This window comes from Phalacrocorax aristotelis, chromosome 4 (assembly GCF_949628215.1).
Source record: "Phalacrocorax aristotelis chromosome 4, bGulAri2.1, whole genome shotgun sequence".
NCBI classification, from domain to species: Eukaryota; Metazoa; Chordata; class Aves; order Suliformes; family Phalacrocoracidae; genus Phalacrocorax; species Phalacrocorax aristotelis.
The window spans coordinates 33,800,256-33,826,065 of NC_134279.1; the positions used below are offsets into that span (position 1 = coordinate 33,800,256).

General features: G+C 46.6%; 4 protein-coding genes across 5 annotated transcripts in view; 2 read left to right on the top strand and 2 right to left on the bottom strand.

The window, feature by feature from the left end:
- Positions 1 to 576, bottom strand: part of HERC3 (HECT and RLD domain containing E3 ubiquitin protein ligase 3) — a 52,648-nt gene extending 52,072 nt beyond the window's left edge. The window contains exon 1 of one of the 2 annotated variants that reach the window (XM_075090852.1): positions 499 to 576. The gene's annotated coding sequence lies outside the window, so the exon portion shown is untranslated. Of the gene's footprint in view, positions 1 to 407 lie in introns of both variants that reach the window. The other variant, XM_075090853.1, reaches the window with a different exon arrangement.
- Positions 577 to 4,420: 3,844 nt separating this feature from the next.
- On the bottom strand, positions 4,421 to 25,288 carry LOC142056308 (putative E3 ubiquitin-protein ligase HERC3). The gene is given in 26 exon segments (XM_075090878.1): positions 4,421 to 5,630; positions 6,258 to 6,357; positions 6,728 to 6,771; positions 6,774 to 6,910; positions 7,662 to 7,721; positions 7,723 to 7,736; positions 7,941 to 8,007; positions 9,047 to 9,213; positions 9,295 to 9,435; positions 12,725 to 12,847; positions 12,923 to 13,024; positions 14,284 to 14,379; positions 15,523 to 15,692; positions 16,007 to 16,190; positions 16,347 to 16,449; positions 17,163 to 17,222; positions 18,427 to 18,521; positions 18,841 to 18,917; positions 19,220 to 19,368; positions 20,195 to 20,325; positions 20,913 to 21,004; positions 21,773 to 21,994; positions 22,558 to 22,588; positions 22,590 to 22,635; positions 23,311 to 23,443; positions 24,992 to 25,288. Coding segments are annotated over 26 exon segments (2,805 nt in total). The 5' UTR covers positions 25,038 to 25,288; the 3' UTR covers positions 4,421 to 5,415.
- PYURF (PIGY upstream open reading frame) lies at positions 9,449 to 10,877 on the top strand. The gene is made up of 2 exons (XM_075090876.1): positions 9,449 to 9,793; positions 9,985 to 10,877. Exons 1-2 carry the CDS (start codon positions 9,582 to 9,584, stop codon positions 10,124 to 10,126), a joined length of 354 nt encoding a protein of 117 aa, XP_074946977.1. The 5' UTR covers positions 9,449 to 9,581; the 3' UTR covers positions 10,127 to 10,877.
- Positions 10,165 to 10,395, top strand: PIGY (phosphatidylinositol glycan anchor biosynthesis class Y). Its single transcript, XM_075090877.1, has one exon. The coding sequence runs from the start codon at positions 10,165 to 10,167 to the stop codon at positions 10,393 to 10,395; it is 231 nt and encodes a 76-aa protein (XP_074946978.1).
- Positions 25,289 to 25,810: the final 522 nt, after the last annotated feature.

Here is a 25,810-nt window from a genome sequence, read left to right on the forward strand (position 1 = left end):
CCTGCCTTCCCTCACCCCAGGCTTCTCGGCCTCCCCGCTCACTGCTACCGCTTCCCCCGCCCAGACCGGCCTTTCCAGCGAGCTCTGCGGGGCCCGGCTGCTGCACCGGCCCCAGGGAGCGGTAGCGGCAGCGGCGGCCTCGGACACCCGCTATCCCGCCCCCCGGGCGCCGGTACCCCGCGGCAGCAACCCCTGCCCGCCCCGCAGCCGGGAGACGGGGATGGCGGCGGCGGCACCGGCAGCGCCCGCCGGCCCCTACCGCAACGCCGCCACCCCCGGCCCCCCGCACCGGCCCGGGGAGGCCCCGCCCGGGGACGCGCGTCCTGCTCCAGGGAGGGTGGCTGGCAGCGGGGGCCGCGAGGCTCTGCCATACCGCCCCCTTCTAGCCCCGTCCCACACACACACACCGTTTCGGTACAAGCCGCGGCCCCGCCGAGCAGGGCGCCCTGGGCGGGCAGACAAGCGGCCACCGCCGCCGCGGCCCCACTCTCCACCTACCGCCGGCCGCGCCACTGCCGCCGCCACGGCAACAAGGAAGTCCGGCCTTCCCGTCACCGCCGCCGCCAGCGAGAGTGACGGCGCAGGACGGCCAATGGGAAGCGCGGGGACGGCCCCGGATCACCAATCGGTGGCGGGCGCCGCGCCTCGCTCCGCCCTCCCGGGGAGGGCGAAGCGCTCTGTCAGTCGGTGGGTCCCCGCCGGCCGTCGGTAGCGGCGGCTGTCGCTGTCCTCCCCCCCCCCCGCCCCCCCGCCGCCTGCCCCGGGTCCCTGGAGAGCCTGTAGGACCGGGCGCTGTGGATAACCGGCTCAGGCCGCAAACTGCGGCCCAGGTTTGCGCCTGCAGAGGTTTAGCAAGCCGTACGGGCTCCGCAGGTCAGAAACCACCGGGCTAGGTTAGGGATGTGTAAATAATCTAGAATTTAAGCTATTCTAAATGCAGGTCTCAAGGGAAAGCCAGCTTTCCACCGTTTAAAATTACTCTCTTGGTTTCGTTAATATCACAGTCAGCAACAATAGTCAATTTCTTTCCCCTCCTTTCTTTTCCACCTTGCATTTTAAAGGGTCTGTAGGCACCTGACAGGCTTGTTTGTTCCGGAACTCACACATTTTATACAAAGTTTCAACCTTAGGAAAATATTTGCGGTCAAAGTATAAATCTCCGTTGGGAGAAGGGCGGGGGGGGGGGGGGGGGGAGGAAAAAGAGGCCAGTGAGCAAGGAATTACGTAACTCCCAAGTACTCATTTTCTGATTTTAATGCCATCCATTAGAAAAAAGACTCAAGAGTAATGCGCAGGCTGGATCCCGCTCAGACCATCAAAATGAGAGTCAATATTTGAGCAAACCACACAGGGATGTTTGCAAGGGCTTGGCACAGGGGAAAGTGGTCCCTAAAGCAAGTCCACTGCCCACAGCATTCATCTCCCTTACGCTACATCTCCGGCAGTCTGCAGCGTTTGCCTACTTAGCGTGCAAAGTGTCACATATCGGATAAAAATTCATGTGTATTTGCACGAATTGTGCATGTTTACCGTAAAAAGAGCTACTCTCTAGTGTAAAATTACTCCTGTGACGTAATAGCTTTTACTTAACCAGTGTTAACAAGCAGCTTCTAGAATAACTGAAAGCTTAGAGGAAAAAGTGTTTCCTTTGCTTTTGTTTTATTTATTTTGTCATCTGGTGACCTTTGCAAAATAGTCAGTGTTTCCCTTTACACTCGTTTTCCTCTGTTTCTGATTGAGTAATCAAGGAGGGGAAGATACCAAGAAGAGTGGGGGAAAAAAAAAAACAGTAGATGAGCGAGCAAAGCCTGCAGTTTGTCCCAGGGAGCCAGGAATCTCTTGCTTAAACCAATTTCTAACTGGCTGCACTTTAGGTTCGTGGACAACTTTCAAGGCTGATTCCGCATAAATGGATAAAATTAAATGAAGACACCAAAATAAACCCGTGTTGTTTGTGTCCCTGCACTCCACTGTGCACAGCTCCCCCTGGAGGCCGATGGCACTGCTGATTTCTTCATTGAGAGCCCAGGTTTCATCACACCATGGGTCTCCCTTGCTGGTGAGGGGCCATGGGCCACCACCAACCCATTGTCCGCTGGAGTCCACATCTCCCTGCTAGGTAAGGGCTGCCCTAGGAGGGCCCATGGCGAGGCTGGACCTTCACCAAAAGCACATGTACCTTACCATTTCCTGATGAGGTACGGTTAACCATTCCTCTGGATGGGTTGCATCATCCAGAGACCAGGTCTGAGGATCTAGAGATGCCAAAATCTGCAGCTCATCCTGATTTCCAAAGCACCTCTCTTCTCCCCCAAGCAGCTGAAGAGCAGACCAGTGTCAAGATGCACACAGGCAAGCATGTGGTGAGGTCTCCTGGATGTTGTGGTAATATGAATTATTATTCACTAGAGTTATCTCCACAAAGGAAGACAGGGTGGCAGCTTTCACCTGCCCTGTGAACCCTCTTCCAGTAGGTGTTTTCCTCCAGAGTCCATCCCTAGGTGCCATTGGTAGCCTTCTGCTACAATGGGCCATGGCACAGGCCTTTTAACGGGGCTGTGGAAAGGCAGTAGTGCTTTATGCCTAGTCAGTCCTGCCTGTGGTCAGAGCTTTTCAGCAACATGGCAGCCTGAGGAGGGCAGGACAGCTAGCTGCAGGGAAACTGCAGCATGGACCACAAGTCTATGCCCCAGGCGTCTGGGCCAGAAAGTTGTTGTGGGTAGGAAAAATCCTTCTATGTGGCCATTGATGTCTCTGTATTGCTCTGGAAGCAATGAACTGTTCTGTATTTTTCAATTTTTGTCCCTTCCCATGTTAGGGAAGAGCTTTTCAGAGGGGCTCAGCTGGAGATTAGCCAGCTAAGGCAAAGTCCCACTACCTCCCATGGAAGCAGTATTTCTGCATGGTGTCCTCTCTGCAGCAAATCCAGCATGAAGCTCACGCCTAACGCGCTTCACCAGGCTACCTCCTTCATTTCTCATGGTTTACAATCTGCTGGCGTGTTCTGGTTGCTCCAGATCCACCCTGGTTACATCAGCTGCTCTGCCAGGCTCTTGCGCTTCTCTACAGGTGACGAGTGGTCAGATCAGATGAGTGGTCTTAAAATTTCTTGCTGCAGGTTCAATATACTCTTGTGGCCCGTATTCCCCTGCATACTGTATAATGAGCACTGCTTGAGCAAACATAGGCACAGCTTGGTCCTCAAACTCATTTCAGAAAATAACGGAGGAGCGCTCTACTCTGCTCCCTCTGAAGGTGGTGGGTTTTTTAATAAAAGCAAGGCTTATTTGAGGACAAATTAAAAATAGCCTTGAAAGTTATTCTGGGCTTTAATCTCCCATGTGATGTTGCATCATACATGATGAGAAGGGAATTCCTTCAGGCTCTAAATAAACCTATTATCATTTAATCTCTAATGGTTATTTTGAAATCTGTACAGAATACATGTTCTGTACACTTGCACAGCACAGAAGATGACTCTGGGTTTCCAAGCCCTATCAGAGGCTTAGAAAAACTTAAGAAAGGAAACAAGCAGCCAGGAGCAGGCTGGAAAAGAGCAGCAGGCTAAGCTGCCATGACAGACAGCTGTGATTGTGCAGCAGCATCAGCCAGGCGTGGAATGGGGACCCTCCGGCTCCCTGGGGACAACAGCTTGGGTTTCTGCCACTTCCCTCTTTCCACAAAAAATACACCTGCAGCAAGGTGGTGCCTTTCCCAGAGGATGCAAGCATCCCTGTGGTGTCCTGTCTGCCCCAGGCGGGCGAGGGGCCAGGGGCTAGCTCTGCACAGGCCATGTGTCCCTGTGCTCCCCTTGGCTGGCAGCTGGCATCCTCCGAGGCAATAGTTCCCCTCTTCCTGTTGCCAGTGCAGTGCCACCTGCTCTCCTGTACCACCCCAGTGCTTGAGGTGAGCACTTGAAGTTTTTCTTTACTAATAACTACACTGTAACTGAAAAGGAGGCTTTCTTTTTCTTAACAATGTAACAATGTCCTCTTTACTGAGCTGGAAATTCATAAACAATACCTATGTCTTTCCTAGGAAACATTTTCCTAAAGAAAAAAAAACCACTGGCCTACCAGTCACTTCTGAAAAAGGTTTATATAATTTACTGGCATTTCAAAAAGATGGCCTCCCTGGTCCAAGAGGGTGTGATACCCAACACAAGTCAAGACAGAACAGCTGTTAAGAATTGCTCTCTTCTTGCTCTCAATTTTTACATTCACCTAAAGCATATTCTGCACCAAACATGAAAGACCTTGACTTGTTCAGCCTATGCAATGCATTTATTTGAAATGCACTTACATCAGCCTTTGACTCCTCTTGTGAATGGCTTCCCCCATGTATCAATGAAGACAGAAAACACTGATATGCTGTCATGCACTGGCAGCTGCGTAACAAAGGAAGAACACAACTACAGGTGTGCAAATTTAATCAATTGTTATTTAATTCAACACAGTAAAAGTCTTTGTATTTGTATGCCCACTGACACATTTAACATACCAAAGGGAAGAAGACTGCTGAAAAATCATTATTGTTGTCTCTCTCTTTCTCTCGACATGTATTTTTACACAAAACAAAATATACAGAAAAATAAATACACATCCTGCTTGACATTGTCAATACCCTGACACTACTATGCACTGTTTTGACAACGAGCCTCCAGCAGCCCCACAAGCCTCATGTCCACAGGGTTCTGTAGGCAGAGCTGTTCTGCAAGCCTAATATTTTGATTGCCAAACATCTCCTTAGAATATATAAAGAAACACGACAAATATCACAGTGTTATCACACTAAATAATTAAGTCCATTAATGCTTTACAAATACAGCTTTGACAAAGCCTAGGAATGACCAGATCCTCATCCTAAGAGCTTCTCTGAGATAAATCGAAGACCATATCCACGTGAGCACAGACTGCTCTTCCAATTCACAGTTTGCAGGAACATGTCTCCTTAGCATTTGCTGCTCCCCAAGAGAATCCTTAACTAATAGGGATGAAAACTTTACCCTAGCATCCTCTTGCAATGACTACTTAGCATATACTGGCTGTATGTTTGGTAGAATTCAAACCACAGAATCCCTGCTGCTGAAAGCTCACCAACTAAACACGACCAGCACAGTGCAGACATGATGCACATATATGTAAATATACTTGGTTATCAGCTTGCTTCTTGAAGGCATGTTAAATAGGATTCTTCTTTCCTAACTTCATAATCCAGCAATCAGGTACTTGGTCTAAGCTGATTTTCATAATCAACATAAAATCTCAGTGAATACACACGCTCAAGTGTTTATAAAGTGCAGTAAAAATAAGGCAGGGTAGAAACCATTAAATTGGAGTTGTTAAAAGAAAAATATGACAAGTGAAACAAAGACTTGTTTCCTTATTTTTGCTTTAAAGTGCGCCTGACCAAGAATTAGCACAAGCCAAAATGTTCGTTGTGCTCTGTGACACAGAGCAACTTTTTCTTGAGTATTCTTTTACTGCTGTATCTGGAGAGGAACAAAACGTGGTTGCAGGTATTGGCAGAAGGGTAGAGCTCATCTGGATTTTCTGCTTGAGGATCTATAATAGAAAATTTTAAAAGTTCCACTCCATAGCCAGGGATTCGATCAGATCCTGACACAAAAGCTGAAGGAAAGGGAAAAATAAAAACAAAAACAAGTTAGCAAATTAAAAAAAAAAAGTTATCGGAGGACGAAAATCATGAGGGAAAATTAGTGTAAAAATATGGCTATTTCCATAAGGTGATTATTTTGCTTTGTTGAATTTGTACCTGAATATAATAAAGTCTCTTGCTGATTCATTATTATAAGTGCTTTTTTACTTTTACTTATATAGATTTTGTGGATCAGAAAGGCCAGGCTAGGTTTGACGTTCTACATTTAAAAAGGATGAGCTAGCTTCTGTGATCCTTTGAGAAAGCCAAACTGCTTACATCAGGATAGTCCGCTCACACAAGTTGAGGCCTCTGACCAACAACTGAAAACCACAAAAGTAAAGTATAAAGTAATTGCAACGTTCAAGGTGGTCAGATGCACTCGGGCAAGCCTCAGGGGATGTGAGGCAGGTCAGAACTGTGTCTGTGCAATTCTTTGCATCACTTCTTTGTGGCTTTCACTAGAAAATGTGGCAGGCAGGGAAACATGTCGAAAAGCAGTTTGGAACTATAGGTTTTCTTCATCCGCAAGCACCTAAAATGTGTGTTGTGAGGGAGAGAAAAAGGCTATGAAAAGTTTAAAATGCCTGATACATTACCAAGAAACATTTTCTTCTTTTCTTCTGGGAGTTTGTGAAACACTGTCCAAAAATTCCAGATGGTTCGATCTAACTTTTTATACCGGTGGTATGTTACATTCTGTTGAAGAGATAAAAATAAAACAGGCCAGTTAATCCTCACTGTTTCCATTTTTATTTAACAATTTATCCAATACATTTTATAATCCTGTTCATAGATATTCAGATCCTCTTAACCTCTGGTATCTGCTTGTTCATTTGTTTTTCACAGACTCATGTGACAATCCTTGAGCTTGATTCTTATCCCCTTTATTCTTGTACCTGACTTAGACTAGGAACAGAGTCAAAGCAGAGACACAGATCAAGAAAAGAGAAGGTCCATTGAGCTTCTGTTTTACTGTCCATGACCCAGGCACTCAACAAAAGAACAGGTCAGAAAGAGTTTATGCTCAGCAGATATAGCAGAAGTAAGCTGCACTTGTATTCAATACCTTTTCCAGCAGATGCCAGCCAAATTTTGTGTGTCCCTGGAGAAAATCTGGAGCTTTATAGGGAGAAACATCTTCCACTTTCTAGCTGGGCAGCTTCTTAAAAACCCTTGCATGAAGTCCTCAAACGGCTTCCGTACCGACTCGTTGAACACATAATTCACATACAAGTCAACAAATTCCTTCCTGCAAAGATATTTTGAATCAAACAAGCAATGCAATAGGTGCTTTTTCAAAAGGAGAATTATAGAGAACTTTATTCCTTATTCCTTTATTCCACATGACCTCCTCTACTGTAAAGACTCAGTCTTTACTGAGAGCAGTCATCACTGGCAATTATTTATTCACTGAATAAGCTGGGAGGATCATCACAAATAAAAGAGAATGCTGGCCAACATGGATTCATTTTGATAATACTCCTTGTACTTCATGTGAACTCTCCAGTGAAATCCTATCAGACGCTTCACTAGTAAGATGGAACCTAGCAGACCCAGACAGTGTAAAATCAGCAAAACTCCCACTGAATGCCCAAGAATTACCCTGAAATCAAAATAAATATTTGCACAGCTGCTAATCAGTACAGTTTCACTCTTCCCCCTATTCGTGATGGGCATTTGTTGAGTGACGTTGTACTTGTACAACCAAACCCATGTAAACGCTATAATTTGAGCTTATTAAACAGCCCTTCCCTGTATCCCTACGGGTCCGCAGCTCATCTGCGTAACTCAGGCCACAGGATTTCTCTCTGTCCCGTGTGCTGTGGTTAATATTGATGCAATACCTTATCAACAGATTGTTCCTCCTCTGTTTTATACTTACTGGACCGAGACTAACAGCACAATGCTGATGTTTGATATTTTCTAAGAGTATATGGGGATGGGTATAGAGATAGTATTTCATACGCTCCAAACCAGAGGATAAGAAAAAGAAAACTGACCTGTTATGCTTAGTGACAGGAATGTTGGCACCATTTCTTTTAAGTTCAACAACAACCATCTCCTTCTTCCATTATCTATGCAAATAAATTAAAACATTGGATGCTATATCTATATATGACAGATATATATGTGCTGTCTCTATCGTTCTGCCTTTCTGTAGGGCCTGACACAGCACTCTTACTAGTTTGAGTTTACAGACAAGTTGTATCATTTGCAGTGGGACATTGTCTTGCCTGAGTACATGCATGGCACGTCTGAGTGGCAGAATAATGTCTTACCGTGAAGTCCCTGCCCAGGCTCTCAAGGACATGATCACATTCTTCATCCAAAATTCCCTTAAGACTCCTTTTGAAAAACAAAGGGGAAAAAGAGAGAAGAAACATGACCATTCAATGCACTTTTCAAATTCTTCTGAAAACCATCCTTTGACAAGCAGTATTTAACTGCATATATATACAGAACACCTATACTCACACAGAACCTTCATATATGGCCCTAAACTGATCTGTGCGCTTATATCACTGCTGCCATGAGCCAAGGGCAGATGCCTTCACCGTGAAGGATTCCAGGCAAGACCATCCCCACGCCCTTGTGGGGATAACTTTACACAAAGTTCTGTGGCAAATGGGCTTGGACCACAGCCCTCTTCTTCCAAATATCATCTAGAGAGGAATTACCTGTGGACCAGTGGGATGATCTTTTTTGAATTGTTTTGGGGTGCAGCACCTCTCAAAGTATTGCAGGCAAACTGACATTTCAGCCCACCTCAACAGTCACTGGCTCATGGGAAGGGGTTCTCATCTTCTTGGCTGTTCATAGCTCTTGCAAGGAAAGCTGGGCTTCAGGGACCTAGAAGCTTTATGTTGGTGGCAGCAGTACCTGTCCTGGCTACATCTGCCTGAAATCTCCTTTCCCAGCATGCGGAAACCCCTCATATTTGGCACAGCCGCAGCATACGGTAATACTGTGCTTGTGCATAACACATTGTGGAAACTGATAATTAATAAATCATTAAAAAAACCAACCACAATTAGTAACTGGGTGCTTAGTTCTTCCAAGTCCAAACTACAGCCCAAAGTAGCTTTGAACAATATAGTCACAGTGTGGACTTAAGCTCACATAGAGCAGAAATCTGACCCCTTCTAAGCCATGGGGCTTGGCTTTTTCTTTTGGTGATGCCAGTATCTGTTCAAGAGCAACATCCATGCCCTGGACAAGGACCACCTCCAAAATCTGTGGCTTTTAGCAACTCCACGATGGCAAATGTAGCTGCCACAGGTACCCCAAATATGGCCTTGGGAGACCTCTGTGCACATTGTCAAGCTAGGAGGCCTGCCTTGGCCACAGCTTCCCAGCAAAAGCTCGGGGCCTGCCTGGCTCGTACCGGCCTGCGTCTGGCAAGAGCTCCTCGAGGTCCTCCAGGGCAGGCTCCAGGCCCAGCAGCTTTTTGTAGAGAGCCCTGGTGCAGGGGAAGGGTGCCGTGCACCTGTTGTACAGCGCCATGCCACACAGTGTCCCGATATGGAAAAAGGTGTTGTCACAGCTCGAGGCCTGGTGAAAAACAAGTGCGTATTAAAAAAAGCGCCCCTTCCTGGGCGCAGCCCCCCGCCTCCCCGGGAGCAGGACCCTCACCTGGCTGGGGAACCACACCAGGCCGGAGGCGACGTGGCGGAAGGCCCCGGTGCTGGTCTGGCAGAGGGTCCTGGCGGCGACGCTGAAGAGCTCCTGGGATAGGCCGCCTTGGTCCAGTCCCGCTTCGCCCACGAACGACACCTGCAAGCCCCGAGACACCCATAGCGCCGGGGAGAGCGGCACGGCCCCCCGCGGGGGACAGGCGGCGGGCGGAACCGCTGTGCGCGCCCCGCAGCGCAGCCCGGGGCGGGTAGGCGGCGCACCGGAAGCGGGCCGGGGGAGCGGCCATGCTGGGCGCGGCGGTGCTGAGGCGGGTGGCTGTGGTGGGCGGCCGCGCAGCTAGCGGCGGCGGGCAGAGCCGGGACCCGGACCCGGATCCGGGCCCGGGCCAGGGCCAGGGCCCGGGCCCAGGCTCAGGCTCAGGCTCAGGCCGGCCGCAGCCGCTGGAGCCGTCGCTGCTACGCTTCCTGGTGTGCCCGCTCTCCAAGCGGCCGCTGAGGTGAGGGTCGGGGACGGGGACCGGGACCGGGACCGGGACCTCCACAGCGGGAGGGCAGCTCTCGCAGCCCGCCCTTGGTCTGCTGCCGCTCCGAGGCGAGCGAGAGGAGCTGTCAGAGGGCAAACCTAGCTTATTCACTCCTCCTTTTGTTTTCGTTTGGTTTTTTCCGCCCCCCTGACTCGCCTGGCCAGGTACGAAGAAGCGACCAACGAGCTCATTAACGAGGAGCTGGGCATCGCCTACCCCATCATCGACGGCATCCCGAACATGATCCCAGAGGCTGCCAGGATGATTCAGAAGAAGCCCCCAGCTGAGGGCTCGAAGCAGCCCTGAGGACCCACCAGCCACAGCTGTGAACAGGTTGTGAACTGATGGCGAGAGGAGGCATGCTCCCCTCCCTGCCCACCCTGACGGTGCTTGTTCCCCTCCTGTCCCTAGCAGGCTTGTTTTACTCAGCCAGCGTAGATGAAACCTTCCCACAGGGCTGCACCAGCACAGCTAGCTTATGTTTCTACAGTCTCCTCCTTCCTGTTACGATACCAGTTTATGTATTCTTCCACCTATGGACCTGGATGGGGATTAAGCTTTTTAGGCACAACTAGTGTGATGCATATGCTAACCCCTGGCCTTCTCTAAAGCAGTGGAGTTTATTTAATGTCATCGGATATTGCAGCTGATTTTGAGAGGGTTCCCTTCTGGCACTAGTGGCTGTCATAATTGTCCTAGTAGTATCTGGAACTGTATGAAGTCTCCCACAGCAGCCTATTACTTAATTATTGCTAAGGCAGATAAAGAGGAGGAATAACAAGAAGCACTAATTCCTTCCAGTGTATCTCTTCAAGAGTGTTGTGCGTTTGTAGTGGCACTAATGAAAATCTTCTAGGTGGTGATTGTTTTTATGAGGAACTGTCCCTTGACTGAAATAACTGATCATAAATAATAAGCAATGACAACATGCAGTGTTATGAATTTCTCTTTGAATTATGAGCTTTGGTTTTGTTTTGAACTGGTGTGTGTATTGAAATGGATTTGTCTCACTGTCAGAAGGACATGAAATAAATTCAGCTGATGTTTAATAACAAAACTTTAGTTAAATCAGGAAATTTACTTGGATGATACCCATGTCTGTATGTCAGTAGCTGCTTGCCTTTTTCTTTTTTTTTTTTTTTTTTTTTTTAAGAAAAAGAAGGGGAAATGACAGTGCTGCAGAAAAGATGTACTTGTGCATTTGGGGGTTTGGTTAGAACGGCCTCCAACATACTCCAATGTCTGCATAGGAGATCTGTGTCCCTCTACTGTTTGTTAAATGTGTCGGGAGTGCCCACCTTTGGTAGCCAGGCTGGGACATCTCTGTTAAAGAGACATCTCCAGAGAGGTTGGGGAAAACTCCAACAAATGAGCCCAGGATTTGGTAGCCAAGTCAGCAGCTATAAATACTATTTAAGTACGTGGAGTATCTTTCCTCTTAGTGCTATCCTCAGTAGACAGGGAACAGAAGATACTTCTGCTAATTACTTCAACCTTCCCTGTTTTCATTTATAGCAGCACTGGAGAAGAGTGACAGACCACTATGAGGGTGTGAGGTGCGAAGAACTCTGTTCTCGGTACTGTCTGACAAAATGTCTTCAAGGACACAGCTACAAAGGGGACAGGTTAACACTATGATAATCTATTACAAGGGCTTCTTTTTGATGTTTTGTTCCTGGGTAGTTTACATCTGCAACACAGCCACATGAATGTCCTTTAGCTGCTGAAAAATTCAGAAATGCAGCACCAAGTTACAAATACTGCAGACCTTGGTGCCTTTTGGTGGGATACTAATAATGCAGTCAAATTGACCAGGCTGCTGCTGGGCAAGTAACGCTGTGATGCACAGTGTAAAAGGCAGAGCCTGGAAGAGGTGCACTCGAAGGACAACTAGCTGAGTGCAGCTGTTTGCTGGGGCTTCTTGCACAATCAGTGGAGAGAGACTCTAGGTCTAGAGAACAGTACAAAGCACAAGCCTTATTGCCTCTGTAAATAAATGCCTCTTTCAGCTGATGTAGTGAGGAAGGGGGAAGGAAAAGTAGATCTACGAGCCACCATGAATCTTCTCCTAAATGTACAGGAAGGAAAAGCTTTGACAGCTCTGGTTCGCAAGAAGGCTCACTTGGAAAGAACTAGAACTGGGTGATGGGGCGCTGAGGTCAATAGTTCCTGCTGGACCAGTGTGGTGCCAGACTCCAACAGCCCTTCTGTTAGGATCCATATGCCATATCAGTTGCTAAGCTGAGCTCTGCTCTGGCCAAGTGCCCTGTTCCCACATCAGCCATCTAACGGCGTTTGCAGGACAGGGCTAGCATTGTGATACCTGAAGCAAATACAGCTGCCACAACCTTCAGGTTTGTGTGGAAACCACAGACTAAAGCCACACAGAGACAGCAGCATTATAATCACCTTTTCATCTCTTGCTGGGACTATCCTTCCTTTCCCTTCAGGCAGCACCTCCATGAGGGAAATGGCTTTTGTGGCTGTGTCACTTGCTGGCCTCTAATGCTGGCTCCCCAGCCACCAGGTTTTTCACATACAGCAAACTAGCCTAGAGTCTTTAAAGTCAGTCTAGCAGTAATAGTCATGGACCTTGCTCAGGAAACTGGTAACTGGCAATCCTATTACATTACCCCAAAGCAACCTCACAACAAATAGCACTGCCACTCACATTTAAGTTATGCCAACAAAGCTTCATGGCTACCTGGAATAAAAATGTAAGTTACTGCCCCACAGATTTACTCTACATCCCCTGTGGAACATGTAATAATTTGATGAGTAGTTGGGTTTTTTTGTATGCTCAGTGAATACTGAAACTCTTCTACCAATACTTCAGTAACACCAAAAACCAAAGAACACTGCAGCAAATATATTCAGAGCTAACAACACAATTTGGTATCTTACCGTTAAGATCTCCCTGAATTGCTGGCATGGTGCATTGTTTAAATGGGTCCATATGTCTTGCAGAAGGCACTGTCTTCTGACTGGAAAAAGCCAATGTTTCTGGCATATCGGTATTAAGTATGTCTGAAGATTGAAGTAGCAGTGTGTTAGTGTCTTCTTCAATCTCTTCTAAATGGTTAAAAAAAAAATTGGCCACACATAAGTAAAGAGGCTGGACAGGGCATTGCATTCTGTGTTACGAATTACAATCTTGTCTTGCATGTCAAAGATACGTGGATATTCGGTCAGCTTCCATAAGGCCTTCAGAAATTCCAAGGAAGAAAGAAAAAGATGTGTTGATTTTCTGTTGCAAAATCAGAGTTCAGGGGTACGTGTGCAGACTGAACTGTCACTCTGTACCCTGGCAAACTCCTGTATCTCTGAAGCAAGCCCTTGTTGCGTGTGTGAACGCTACACCAACAGCGGCACACTTTCTAAAAGCAGCTTCTAAACACTTCTGTGAGTGGGAAACCCTGGCAGAGAGGCATCTGAACTGTCTGTGCAGGCAGACACTTGTGTTACAGTGCCCCAAGAATAAACCAGAGACATAGTGATTCTAATAGCATCTTCCATAATTCTGCTAAATGAAAACACATAGTAAAAATGTCCTGGATACCCAGGTTATGGTATGTTGTTGTTAAAAACTGTTGGGTTTATTATCTGTAATACCAAAGGTAGATATTGGTATACAAAATAACCTAATTCGAAGTGTTACACCTCCAGTGTGATAAGGCAGCAACTTCAGGTAATATCCTTTTTGGCTTTTGATTCTATACTGTTTCTCAAACCTCCTCTTCCACTCTGGTTAATTGGTACAAAATTGGTACATTAGGAAATGAAAGCTTATGAAAGAATTAGGCAGTTTCCCTGCGAACTCCAGCCAAGTTTCCTGAAAACCACATTTTTTGCCGAAGGAAGCCCCTGCAATCCACGTTTCCTCTTCATGCTGCTTCCTGTGACACCAATTGCGTTTGGTAGCTAATTTTCACTCCTTCATGTCATCAAGAATCAAACCATTTCACAGATTATTTTTTATTACCACAGCTTTGTTTTTAGATGTAAGTAAATTGAAATGCTCAATAGGGCAGTATTGGATAGTAAAAATACTATAATACTAGTATAAATCATAGTATTTACTACATAAAAGTTTAAAGAGACCTCACAATGTTTCTATTAAACATAGTAAAATCTAGAGTAACAAGAAGTATAGCAACCATCCCTCATGGTGCTATTTCACACTGATCACTGGTTCAAAGCAAATGGAGCTGCTTAAGATGCTGGAGGACGGCTCTGACTCTCAGAACCAGGGGTCGTCTCAGGAGAGGCACTGTTGTAGCTGCTAAAATACTGGGATGGTAACTGGCTTGCCTAATTTAGAACAGCTGAGGACTAGGGAAAATGCACTGTCTTTGAGATGTACTGGACTGGAGTCCGGAGTCGGCTTTCACATATGATCGACTCATTTAAATAAAATGGGGAAAAAAAACCATTTTGCACTGCTGGTAAGATTTTATACTTACTTCTACATTAAAGAAACAAAATAATCTGATAATCTCTTTCACTTGAGGCACATAGAAGTTGTTACCTTGTACTCTGAAACCAGTTCTGGAGTTCACCTACATTGATAAATGCAATATGAAACGGGGTGTCAGCAGATCTAGCGAGCTATGTGTCTGTATGGCAGGACAGGACTAAGGAGTAACAGGGCTCTCTGCAGAAAGAGCTCTGAGACTCTGCACAGTACAATTAGTACAGCACTCAGCAGCGAGAAGTCTCAGAAAGCCATGTATAAACTAGCAGGAAAGCAAATTTTCATTTGCAATGAAGACCCCTTAACAGGATTCCATCAGGAAAGGCGTGTTTTTCTTTGAGTGTCTTTCTGCTGGTTGTAGGACTATCTGAAGTTCCCTATTCATGTTCATACTTATTTCCTGGCAGAGATATTGTTTTTTGGGGGGGCAGCAAACATGTAAAGCTCCAAATGATGTAACTGCTTACGGAAGAGTAGGCCTGCTGCACTTTTGAGTTTATTTATCTGGATAAATACAGATTCAAGTGTCTAAACTTCGAGGCCCAAAACTGCATTCTCGGCCAAAAGGATATTCAATTCTGAACAAAATTGAACAACTCTCTCTGATTCGTACTAAGTGCATGCTTGAGCTCCTGACTTTCCTAAACTTTGAACCTCTCAGCAGGAGAAAGGATGGTTGTCAAGAAGAATACAGTTATAGCCCCATTTCTTCCCCTTGTTCATATGCAGCTAAAGATACTCTAATTCTCTTGTCCCAGAAAGTTTCTCGGGTAACAGGCTCTTAATAGCGTCAGGCAGTGTTACTGTAGCAGCCATGATGTGCGAAGCAGGTGGGTTGTCTTTTAAATCCTGTGAGCAGTCGCTGGGATGAGGGATCTCACCAGCAGAAAGGGGAATGGGCACGCTACATAACGGACAGCACATCCATAGCTCCATACGCATCAATGCATGCATTCCTCACGCCACTGAAAGCATCCTGCCCCCTGCCACGGCCCAGAACGTCCTTCAGCTCTTCATTTCTATAGAGGGTCAGCCAGGCACAAGTCAAGAGCAGGACTCCTTCAACACTATGCTGGTGCAGAGCCAAAGAGATTCCTGAAGCAATGTCAACTGATGAGGCCCCATGTTCCTTTGTAAGAAGGAAACCCAGAGAATGCAACAAGTAAAAAGGGTTAAAATATCTAACTCGGACCAATATGTCTTATCGAATCAGGATCCACTTTCTCACATGGTAAAGAATCTGCAGTATTGACAGAGTGTCTGTTTCACATGGGTGCGTGTTGCAGGGGATTTTTTTCCAACCTTTCATGAATTGAGACAGGTTTTTTCTGGGAAACCCTCTGATACAGAACACCAGCTCCTTGAAAAAGGGTATTCCTAGATTTGACCACAGGCATCCTGTAAAGAAAACAGCTCGTGAAGTATCCATCACAGGTAATATGCTAATAACCGCAATTTCTGGATGAAGCTACATTTTCTCTTTTTATCAAATGAATGAAACAAAAAACAAACTTGATTTTGCACTACAAAAATTAGTAAACCTGAGAATTATTTTTTTTCTTGTGTCTAGTTCCCATGTTTCTACTTCTACCAAAAGCACTTCTTCCAGGCTGAACTCTGGAACAAATGACCTTGGCGATACTAACTTTTGCTCCGCAGTCAAAAATGACCAAGCATTTAAATCATTCAGTTCTATCATCATAAAATCCTACCAAGAGTTTGCAGGTCCTTCGGCTGTAGCTTCTGGATGGCTTGTGCTAGCAGCCCGAGGGAACGGGAAGAACTGTCATCTTCTCCCTGCAGAAGGACAGGCAAGATCAAGTAGACTCTGAAATTTTCAGGTGAGATGGGAGAGGAAGACAATGATGGCAGTAACTTCTCAATCTCGTTTTGCACCTTCAGAGGAAAAAAAAAAGAGACAAGGTTAGAAATACAATTATGGTTTGCCAGAATCATCTATGAATTAGGTTGGCGTAGAATTCCCAAGTTTTATGCACTAATCCAGAGGTCCTCAGTATCTGTGTAGTGAGAATCCTTATACCGAATTCTTACCTCCTGGAAGACTTTTGGCTTCTTGCTGATCTTCTTATAAAAACATTGCACTTCTGACATGTCTACACCTGAGACTTCTTTGGAAGTTTTGAAATGTTTGCCTCTATCACCAAGGAAATAAAGAACACCAAATGATGTGAGAAGCTGGTTTTTGTTACTGACTGGAGAGTGAAGCATCCTAACATCAGAACATACTTGAAAGCTCAGCCCCAGCTCCAGTGGGTACGATTTCATCTGTTCTAAGAGGATATTCTCACTGTGGTGTAATCTGAATAATATTCTGTCGGTCCTGTCTTGTGTAGCTGTGCACTGTTAATGGTAGGCTTCCTGTATTTCACCCTAAAACAAAGTTGCACTTCAGTGCCAGGAGGAGCTATTACGGATCCTTTGGGAGCTGTAATATTGCCTAAAGGGCTTGGCATGGAATCATAGAATTGTTTAGTTTGGAAAAGACCTTTAAGATCATCGAGCCCAACCATAAACCTAAGACTGCCAAGTCCACCACTAAACCATATCCCTAAGTGCCATATCTACACATCTTTTAAATACCTCCAGGGATGGTGACTCAACCCTTATCATCATCTGTCAAACATCACTATGGGATAATCTGCAAGAATGTGAGCTTCTACAGCAAATTTCAATAGGACTGGGGGGATAAAAAATTTAATTTTAGCCCAGGCTTTGAAAAATACAGACTTGCTTCTTGCAAATTCAGATATGACTAATATTCTCTACATATAAGGCCTAAAATAACGCTTTCTGGTCAGTTTACATGCAGCCAATATATTCTGTTATGTCTAAGTTGGTGCACGCTACCTTTTCTCCAGGAAGCTTCCATTGATGCAAGCCTCAGATGAAAAGATCAGTCTGATATTCCTGATAGTAAAAAACAAACCAAAGTTAATCCTTTCAGCACAAGTAGCAACTTCAGGTTTTTAATTCTGAAAGAACAAAAAAACGTGTACGAGTGTGTCTGCACCTGACCACATGAAACTCTTCCTAGCACCACTTTATCGACAGTGTTGCAGAAGACGTTGTATTCGAGGGGTTAGTGATCCTTGGCAAGCCACCTGTGCTCTCCTGGGCCTTGTGAGGGAACCTGGTCAAGTGCCCCGTGACAGCATGTGTTGCATGCTGGTGGGAGTCATGGAGATATCTTCTTCTGACAGGTTGAGACATTATCTTGTTTTGTTTATTATGCAAAATAAAAGGCACTGCGGCATGGGAGTGGGGAGGAACCCCTCCACGGACAGGATCTTTGTAGTGTGCTGAGGGAAAATCCATCAGAGTATCCCTTTCCTGCTGCACGAAAGCTGGGTTCCCAGCATCTGAAGGGACGTTAGACTTACTCACTACCTGTATTCCTGGTTCTATTCTTATTAAATCAGCTACTTTATCAAGCAATTTGCTGTCAGGCCCTTGCTATCAAGATCTGGAAAGAACCCACTCTCACCCTCTCAACAACCACTTTCCATATGATACAAACCGTACTTTTGGTCAGGGAAAAATTTAGATCCAAATTAGCCAAGAGTTTTAAATGCTCAAAATCAGCAGCTGGAGCCAGACTGACCCAAAGAAAATAACCTCCCACATAAGATCTGAAAAAAGACTACGTAATCATAGTCCTCAGCTGAAAATGTAATGCTTCCCACAGTAATATATATATACTTACTGCTTTTGACAATGGGTAACTAAAGAATGGATCACTAATTCTGAAATGCTGACACACACAAAACATTCCAGTTTGGGTACTCTGGATTACGATTTTTGCACAAGGCCTCGGTCCACAGACCAAATGTTTCACTGATTTAACTTGTAGGCTCTTCATCAGTTTAACAACCATTGTATGCAAGAAGAGGAGGACAGGCATCTGAAGCAAAAGAGTTATCAAAGGGCTGTTACTTATCAACACCTCTTTTTCCTGTGCAAAAATTAGGTAAGAAGTTGGGGTACAAGGTTCTGTCTCAGCAAAATTCTTGAACATTGGTTCCTACAGTAGTCTCCAAAGAATAATAACTTTTAGGGATTTTTGGAGAAAATCATGTATTGGGAGGGGGAAAGCAGCAGGTTTCTGACTGACTTTTTTATACTCTCCCAATGTTGCGAACTGGAATTAGAAATCCAGGTGTCCACTTCCTTATCCTTCAGAGTGGAAATTCCATTCAAATAGGAATTCTGTGTGAAATGCATGAAAATATCGGCAAGATTACAGGTCTAGCAGATGGGATCCTTTGTTTCAAGCCAATCATTACAAGAAGACTTCAGCCTATGTGTGAACAAATTAATGGTCATCCAGCGTGAGCCAGATGTGTTAACCACAGAAGAGTTACATAATTGTAATGCAAGTTCCTTTCTGCATAAGCATGGGGAGAACTGCAAGAGACATAAACAAACTTGGAGCGCTAAAAGCAGCATGGAAAATCTAAATCTAAATGTTTCCAGCAGTAATGTGAACAATGGTAAAATTAGAAGCCATGGTCAAATATGCACGTACCTTGTTCTTCTTGTAAAGGACAATACTTCGGTTTCCTACTGCAATAATTTGAATCACCTTTTGTGACCAGTTCTTTTCTGTGAAAGAATAAAAGTGTTTTCAAAGGAATATTTGAAGAGGTGGTCATTATCTTCAAAGAGTTCAGTGCACAGATGTGGAACAGTAAAAAAATCCCTCAGATAGTAGCTGTCTATCTAAAAGTGGCTATTACCCATGATGATAAATCAAGCAGCAAATGGAATTTCCATTGTAGAATCTGTTGGGATGACCAAGTAAGCCTGAGACATGTTAGCCTCTTCGTGTAAACATGAAATCAAGAAAGCAAACATCTCTCTGGAAGAAAGCAATACAGACTGTACACATCTGCAATGGTCATTACTCTGAGAGGATTTTCCAGTATTCGCTGATGATTTGATGGGAAGTGGTATCAACTGATCAGGCTTTCTCTCATCTCCCAGCTGTCCTTCCTCAGCAGAACCAAACGAACAGACTTTGTCCAAGGAGGGGGCGTAGGCCAGGGTGTGCTGTCTGTTCAGAAAAAGATAAATAGTCATAATAAGCTAATACCACTGGGCTAGTAAAAAAAATTTACAGATACATTTTCAGAATGGATAGCTGAGGCTTGTATTTAAAAGTCCTGACAGCCCAGCAGTAGAATCCCTGTGACCACAGTCTTAGGACCCTTCCTTGTATAAACATTCAGCAATAAAGAAACATATGGACTGAAATTTCCTATACTATCCCCTAATGTTTGTGATTTACCCTGGTTCCACATACAAAAATATAGTGTTACGCCTTGCTAGCTTCAGGCCCTTCCATTTTTTAACATCCAACTTCAATGCTGCCGAGCCTCATACAAAGCCTAGGAGAGTCACAGAATCACACAGAATCACAGGTTGGAAGGGACCTCAGGGTCGACAGGAGACCTTTTCTGGCCCAGTTCCAGAAAGGCAGAATGAAATTGGATAATTATCACCACTCTTCGGTGCTTTCTAAGGGCCCACCGGTTTGTCAAAGTGGACGTGAATTCAGTGACTTTCCCGACACAGGCTTTTGATGGTCTTTTGCCCTTTGGAACCCCGTTCAGCCCTCATTTCTTAAAAGAGCAAAACCCCAAGGACTTCTGGCGTTTTTTTGCAGCCCTCTTCCTCTGCTCGGCATGGGCTGAGGGTTCTGCTTTCACTGAGGCTGTGACAGGAGGGTGGCTTACACTTGAAGAGTGGATGATATTCTGACGGTGCTGACCTACTGGAATACAGGGGTTTGAACATCTTGGTGAACCCCCTCCCTACTGTTCTTCAGTGATTCCCCTAAGACCTTGACCTTAGAAGGCATGTTGTTTGTACTTTCCCACCTGGCACAGGCAACCTGCGAAACTCTTGCTCCCCACAGCTCGGCCACCAAATGAGGCATCAGTTCATTCCGGGTGGAGTTGTGACCAAGCTGGCCAGCCCCTCCTGCTCCAAAGGTGCACACCAGCCCCTCCTTGAAGACAAAGAAACAAACAAGAGGATCACTGCATTATTAATGGCATTCAAATGATCACCACCGAGAGTGAGAGCCAGCAAGACAAAATATGTTATATGGGACTTGATTCAAAACATCCCTGATCCAAACACAGGTAGAGTTCACTTCACATCAAGCCTAATCTTACACTGACCAATGTCCACATCATTTAACACCCGAGAAAAGCAATTTAACCCCTGAGAATAACTCCCCGTTGCTTAAGAATTTTACTCGTATGAGTAAGCCCTAGTGAATTAGCGCTTGTTCACATTTTCTGAAGTCCCCAATATGCTATAAAAAAGAAAATATTTTCAAAAAGTACTGAGAGTTGAACTGCTCCTCTTTGCCCCAGGATTCACATTCGTCATCTCCCTGCAGAAGTTTGCATGCAGGTGTCGGGAATCTGAGAAAAGGACAGTGTTCCCAATAGCTTAGTTAGCATCCCTTGGGGATAGTCTTCAGACTCAGACGGGTGCAGGCATTGCCATCCCAATTTTTCAATTTTAGCAGTCTACCTTTCTTCGCAGGGTGAGGTCTCAGATGCTGACTTCCCATTTCAGACTCACCTTGGAGAGAACTGCAGTATGATCTGCCCCACATGAGATAAATACAGTCTTCCAGTGCTCTAACGCTCCAACGTATGATGGGCAGGCCCTGTCTGGAAAGAAGATGGCACTGCTAAAGTGACAGAGTACTGGGGGCATCTCACACAAAGAAAGATTTAGAAAATCGGGGGGGTTAGCACTTTTCAGTCCTCTCTTAGAGTAATTAATGTATTTACAACCTGGTTTTGAGCTGTTTTCTACCTTCCACTATAAAACACTCTTTCTCATAATATTCTGTCTTTTTTGTAGTATTTTCTTCTCATTTACATTCAATCTGAAACAAAATGCAGCACTTTCACATCTGCTTGCCAAAAGGTACTTGGCTTCAAAATATCTGACTCTCAGGTGTGTGGACTCATTCAGATCCCGCTGACTTCAGGTTCTGTCTGGCTAGGGCAACTCTGCTCTCGCCTTCTAGGTTTGAAGACAACGTGTAATTTTAATTCTTCTCTCACCTTTTGTTTACAGAGAATTAAAGAAGGCAAAGATGTACAAAATTATTTTCCTTCATGGAAGGCTCCCTGGAGAGAGAATGGGAGTGGAAAGGGACCTCTGAGACATATAGTTTTAAGAACCCAAGCTATCCAGTAGGCCACATAAAATGACTGGAAGCTCTCTGTAGAAATACAACCCCTACGTCCCTTGTCCCTGCATTCCTTTTCTGGTCAGGAAACAAAGAACTTATCCAGATACGCTTTCTTCAAAACACTTTACTGTCCACTGATGCTCCAAAGGGGCTTGAATCATCTGAGGAGCCACTCCTGAGCCTGCAGTAAGCCCGCTGATGAGGAAAACACCTTCCTACTGCTGTCCTTCCTTACCTTCTGTGTCTCCAAGTCCCAGCTGTCCAAAATCGTTCTTTCCCCAGGAGTACACAGCTCCAGAGAGTGACACGGCAGCACTGTGAGCTCCCCCGGCAGCAATGTGAGCGAGTGAGAGTCCCTTTAGTCTTTGCACCATCTGTGGCTGGGGGATGAGCATGGCTTGGATCCCCACTCCAAGCTGGCTGTGGGCGTTCTGGCCCCAGGTGAAAAGTTCACCTCCTTCACACACAGAACAAAAGAAAACTGCTCAGCCTCACTGCTTCTCTTGAGTCTTTGCACTTTGGGAGTGGGAGCAAGAATCAGTGTGGTTTTCAGGGATCTAGCCACAAGGTGAGACCATCAGCATCAACCAAATCTCCCTTTTTGCTTCTGTCCCCTCTGGGGCAGTCCCATGCTGCCCGTGTGACACAACACAGCAAGAATAAAGGCAGGGTGTTTCCACCTCTAAAGCCATACTTGGAGAAGTTCCCAGCCAGGAAGGTGCTCCAACTTAAGAATGATCACGTCTGGTGACTGCAGAGTGGGGTGGCCTTGTCTGCTCTCCACAACACACCGTTGTGGAGAGGTAGTGCTCAGGAACTGGAGAGAGACAGAGCTGCAGGTCCCTGCGTGCTGGGAGGAAAGGGCAGCGCTGATAGCCAGCGCACTTTGTGTCCCCACCCATTGCTCATTACTCTGTAATAGTGTCACCAACTACTGGAAGGAGTTAAAACGCCCTTCTGAGAGCAAGCCTGCCATAATGTGACTCCATTTGGAGGAGAAGTGCGCTTGAAAGAGGCTACCTCTGGACAGCGCCATGGCATGCTGGTCCCCCGCATGCTATTTGAACAATATCTTCGTTTCCTAGTTCTTTCACCAGCCTACAAAATAAGAAAAAAAAATTCAAAATAAATAGATTCTGTACCATGAGCCAAAATAAAAGAAGAAGATCCTCTGCTCACCAAGTCCTAGCATGTTTAGAGGGAATTAGGTGGAAAAAATATAGGTCACCTGTAAGTTGATTCACCCTGCCCTTACGGTAGCCTACTGCAGCTGCACTAACTGATTTGATTGTGGTTTGCACCACAGGGAGCTGGAAGAGAATCAGGCTCAGCCCTGGACATGTTAATAGAAAATCCCACAGCAAACTGCTGTGCCATTTTCAAATGATGGTTACCCTCACAGCTTAATCAGAAGGTGGCAAGATTCAGATATGCTTGGGTCCTTCACGTGCAGCTTTCCCAAGCCACATGTGGTTTGCAAGTCATCTGTGTTACTCTGGTATATGCTACTGATCCTTACTAAGTTTGAGAGAAGGCTGTGTCATGTGCATCTCAAGCAGCTCATATCTTGGTATTATCCCAAAAATCACTGCACTTCTTGCTGGGTAGCAAAAGAAGATAAATTTTGGGGTACTAGGAAAGAATATGTTCCAGAATATGTTCCAGTTCCCTCTCTACAACACACCTCAGTCTCTGGGGTGTTACCTTTAGGAAAAGTGGGTGACCTTCTCTGGCCACCACCATCCATACCTCCACCCTGTGAAAGCTTCTTACCTTGTCTTAGAGCAGACAGCTGAAGCTGTAGCCCACTGCTCGGAAAGCTTCCCATCAGGGGAGAGAACAAGCATATGTGTCGCATCATGGTTTGAACATTGCACCTTCTCATTCCTCTGTGACTGTGTGAGTTCTGCAGAACAAATATGGACAGACAGGATGGTCACACTAAGGCAGCAGACATCTTAACCATCTAGGCTGCCTCCCCAAGATCTCTGTGTGCTACTGCTTTCACCAACAGCTTCTGCTCCTCAGGAAGAAGTAAGACAAGTGTGTAGGACTTATTTTCTCAGGCCCCTTGCGGTTTCAGTGTCCTACCCACTGCTTGGTTTCACGCCAGACAACTCTCCTGGCAATCACTAGAAGACATTTCTCTATCTCTTAGGCTGCTGTGCCACTGGGTCCCAAGATGATCACCAAAACATCAGCAGAAGCACATTCTGTTACTTTTGCACAGGTGTACAGTGTGTTCTGGGGAGATAAAGCACTTCCTGAGGTACCTGACCGCCCCAGATTTGTCACAAGACACTGGAGAAGCAATGACATAAAATTCATGCCTATTTCCCGCAGAAGAAGGTCCCTTCCTGTCTGCAGCTGATGGGCTGTGTGTGCTTTCCTGACCCTGGGTCACCAGATCTACTCAGTTACTCGCGTGCAGCCCTACTGCAGCACAAGCGCCTGAGAGCCAGGATGCCCAAGAGTGAAAGCCAGCCACCAGCAAAGCCTTCCCTGATTTACCCAGCACCTCTGGAGACTCGCTGCCCACCCTTCTCACACCTCCCCAGCTTAATCACAACACGTAACCAGAGAGGAAAATTCACGTCTATCCCCCAGCATGGTCTGCCTCCTTCCAGCCTCCCCCAACTGCTGTGCAATGTGACATGGTTAAGTGAAGTGCCTCCTGCAGCAGCTTGCTCTCCCCGTGTCGTGGTCTAGCCCCAGTCAGAAACTAAGCCCCACACAGCCACTCGCTCGATCCCTACCCCAGTGGGACAGGGGAGATAGTCAGAAGGGCAAAAGTAAGAAAACTTGTGGGTCGAGATAAGAACAGTTTAATAATTAAAGTAAAATAGTAATAGTAATAATGCCAATTATGATGATAATAAGGAAAATACCGAGAGAGAGAGAGGTGAAACCTGGGGAAAAAAACCCCAAGAGCTGCAACTGCTCACCGCCCACCAACCAACGCTCCAGTCCCCAAGCCGCAATTGCTGCTCCCCCCGGCGAACTCCCCGCAGTTAATATACTGAGCATGATGTCGTATGATACGGAATATCCCTTCGGCCAGTTTGGATCAGCTGTCCTGGCTGTGCCCCCTCCCCTCCCAGCTTCTTGTGCCCCTGGCAGAGCATGGGAAGCTGGAAAAGTCCTTGCCTAATGTAAGCGCTGCTCAGCAACAACTAACACATCTCCACATTATCAACACTGCATTTAGCACAAATCTAACGCACAGCCCCATAGCAGCTACTATGAAAAAACTTAACTCTATCCCAGCCAAGACCAGGACACCCCAAGCGGCAGCACAGCAGATTTTCGCACCTTGAGCGGTTTCACCCCCACGGACCCGTCCTCGCTCACGCACGGATCCGTCCCGGCGGGTCCCGCCGCCGCTCCCACCCCGGGCAGGGCGCTCGCCGCCCCTCCCGCCGCGCCGCGCCGCGCCGCTCCCGCCGCCCGGTACCTCCCGCCCGGCTCCCCCGGCCCCGCCGCCGCCGTCCCGCCGCCATCGCCCGCTCCCCGACGGCCGGGCCGGGCAGCGCCGCGAGCAGCGCCGGGAACGCCCCGTCCCGGCGGCGAAGCGGGAACCGAAACTCGGCAGGTGCCGCGGCAGCGGGAGGAGGAGCGGGCGCGGCCCGTTCCCGGGTCCCCGGCCTCCCGGGGCTCTGGGGCCAGCTCTGACCCCCCGCCCTGCAACGGAGGAGAGCGGAAACCGGGAGGCAGCGGGTGGAAGGATGCTGGGGTTTTCCGTGTGGAAAAGGCACCCGTTCGGCTCCATCATTCACCGCGAAGAGCGACGCGCCTGCGCCCAGCCCCCACAGGCTTTTCTGTACGCTGAGAGACCTCCTCTGCTGTTCCCCGTGTCCCTCTGCCGCTTGCGGGATGCTGAGCAAAAGCCCGTGCAAATTCAGGGCGGGGACACTTGGCTGCCTGCAGTCAAGCAGCGAGTGAAATGTCTGGTTTAGAAATATATCAACATCTAAAATCCGTCTGCTTCCATTCTCACCTAGTTTCTCCTATCGTCTGCTAAATCTTCCCCTGCCTGCACAGACACCGGAAGCTTCCGGGGCCCCCCCCTCCAAAAAAGGCCACCCAGCCTGCTCCCCCCCCGCCCCCCCGTTTCCCACTGGAGGGATGCGCACAGGGCCATCCGGCTGCTGAAACAAGGGATACCCATGTGAATGATGAAATGGATCAAAACGCCTTAGAGCGTTTTCATTGTATTCCTAATAGCTTCCACTGATTAATTAAATTTAATCTGCTTAAGAAAATTTTATGCTGC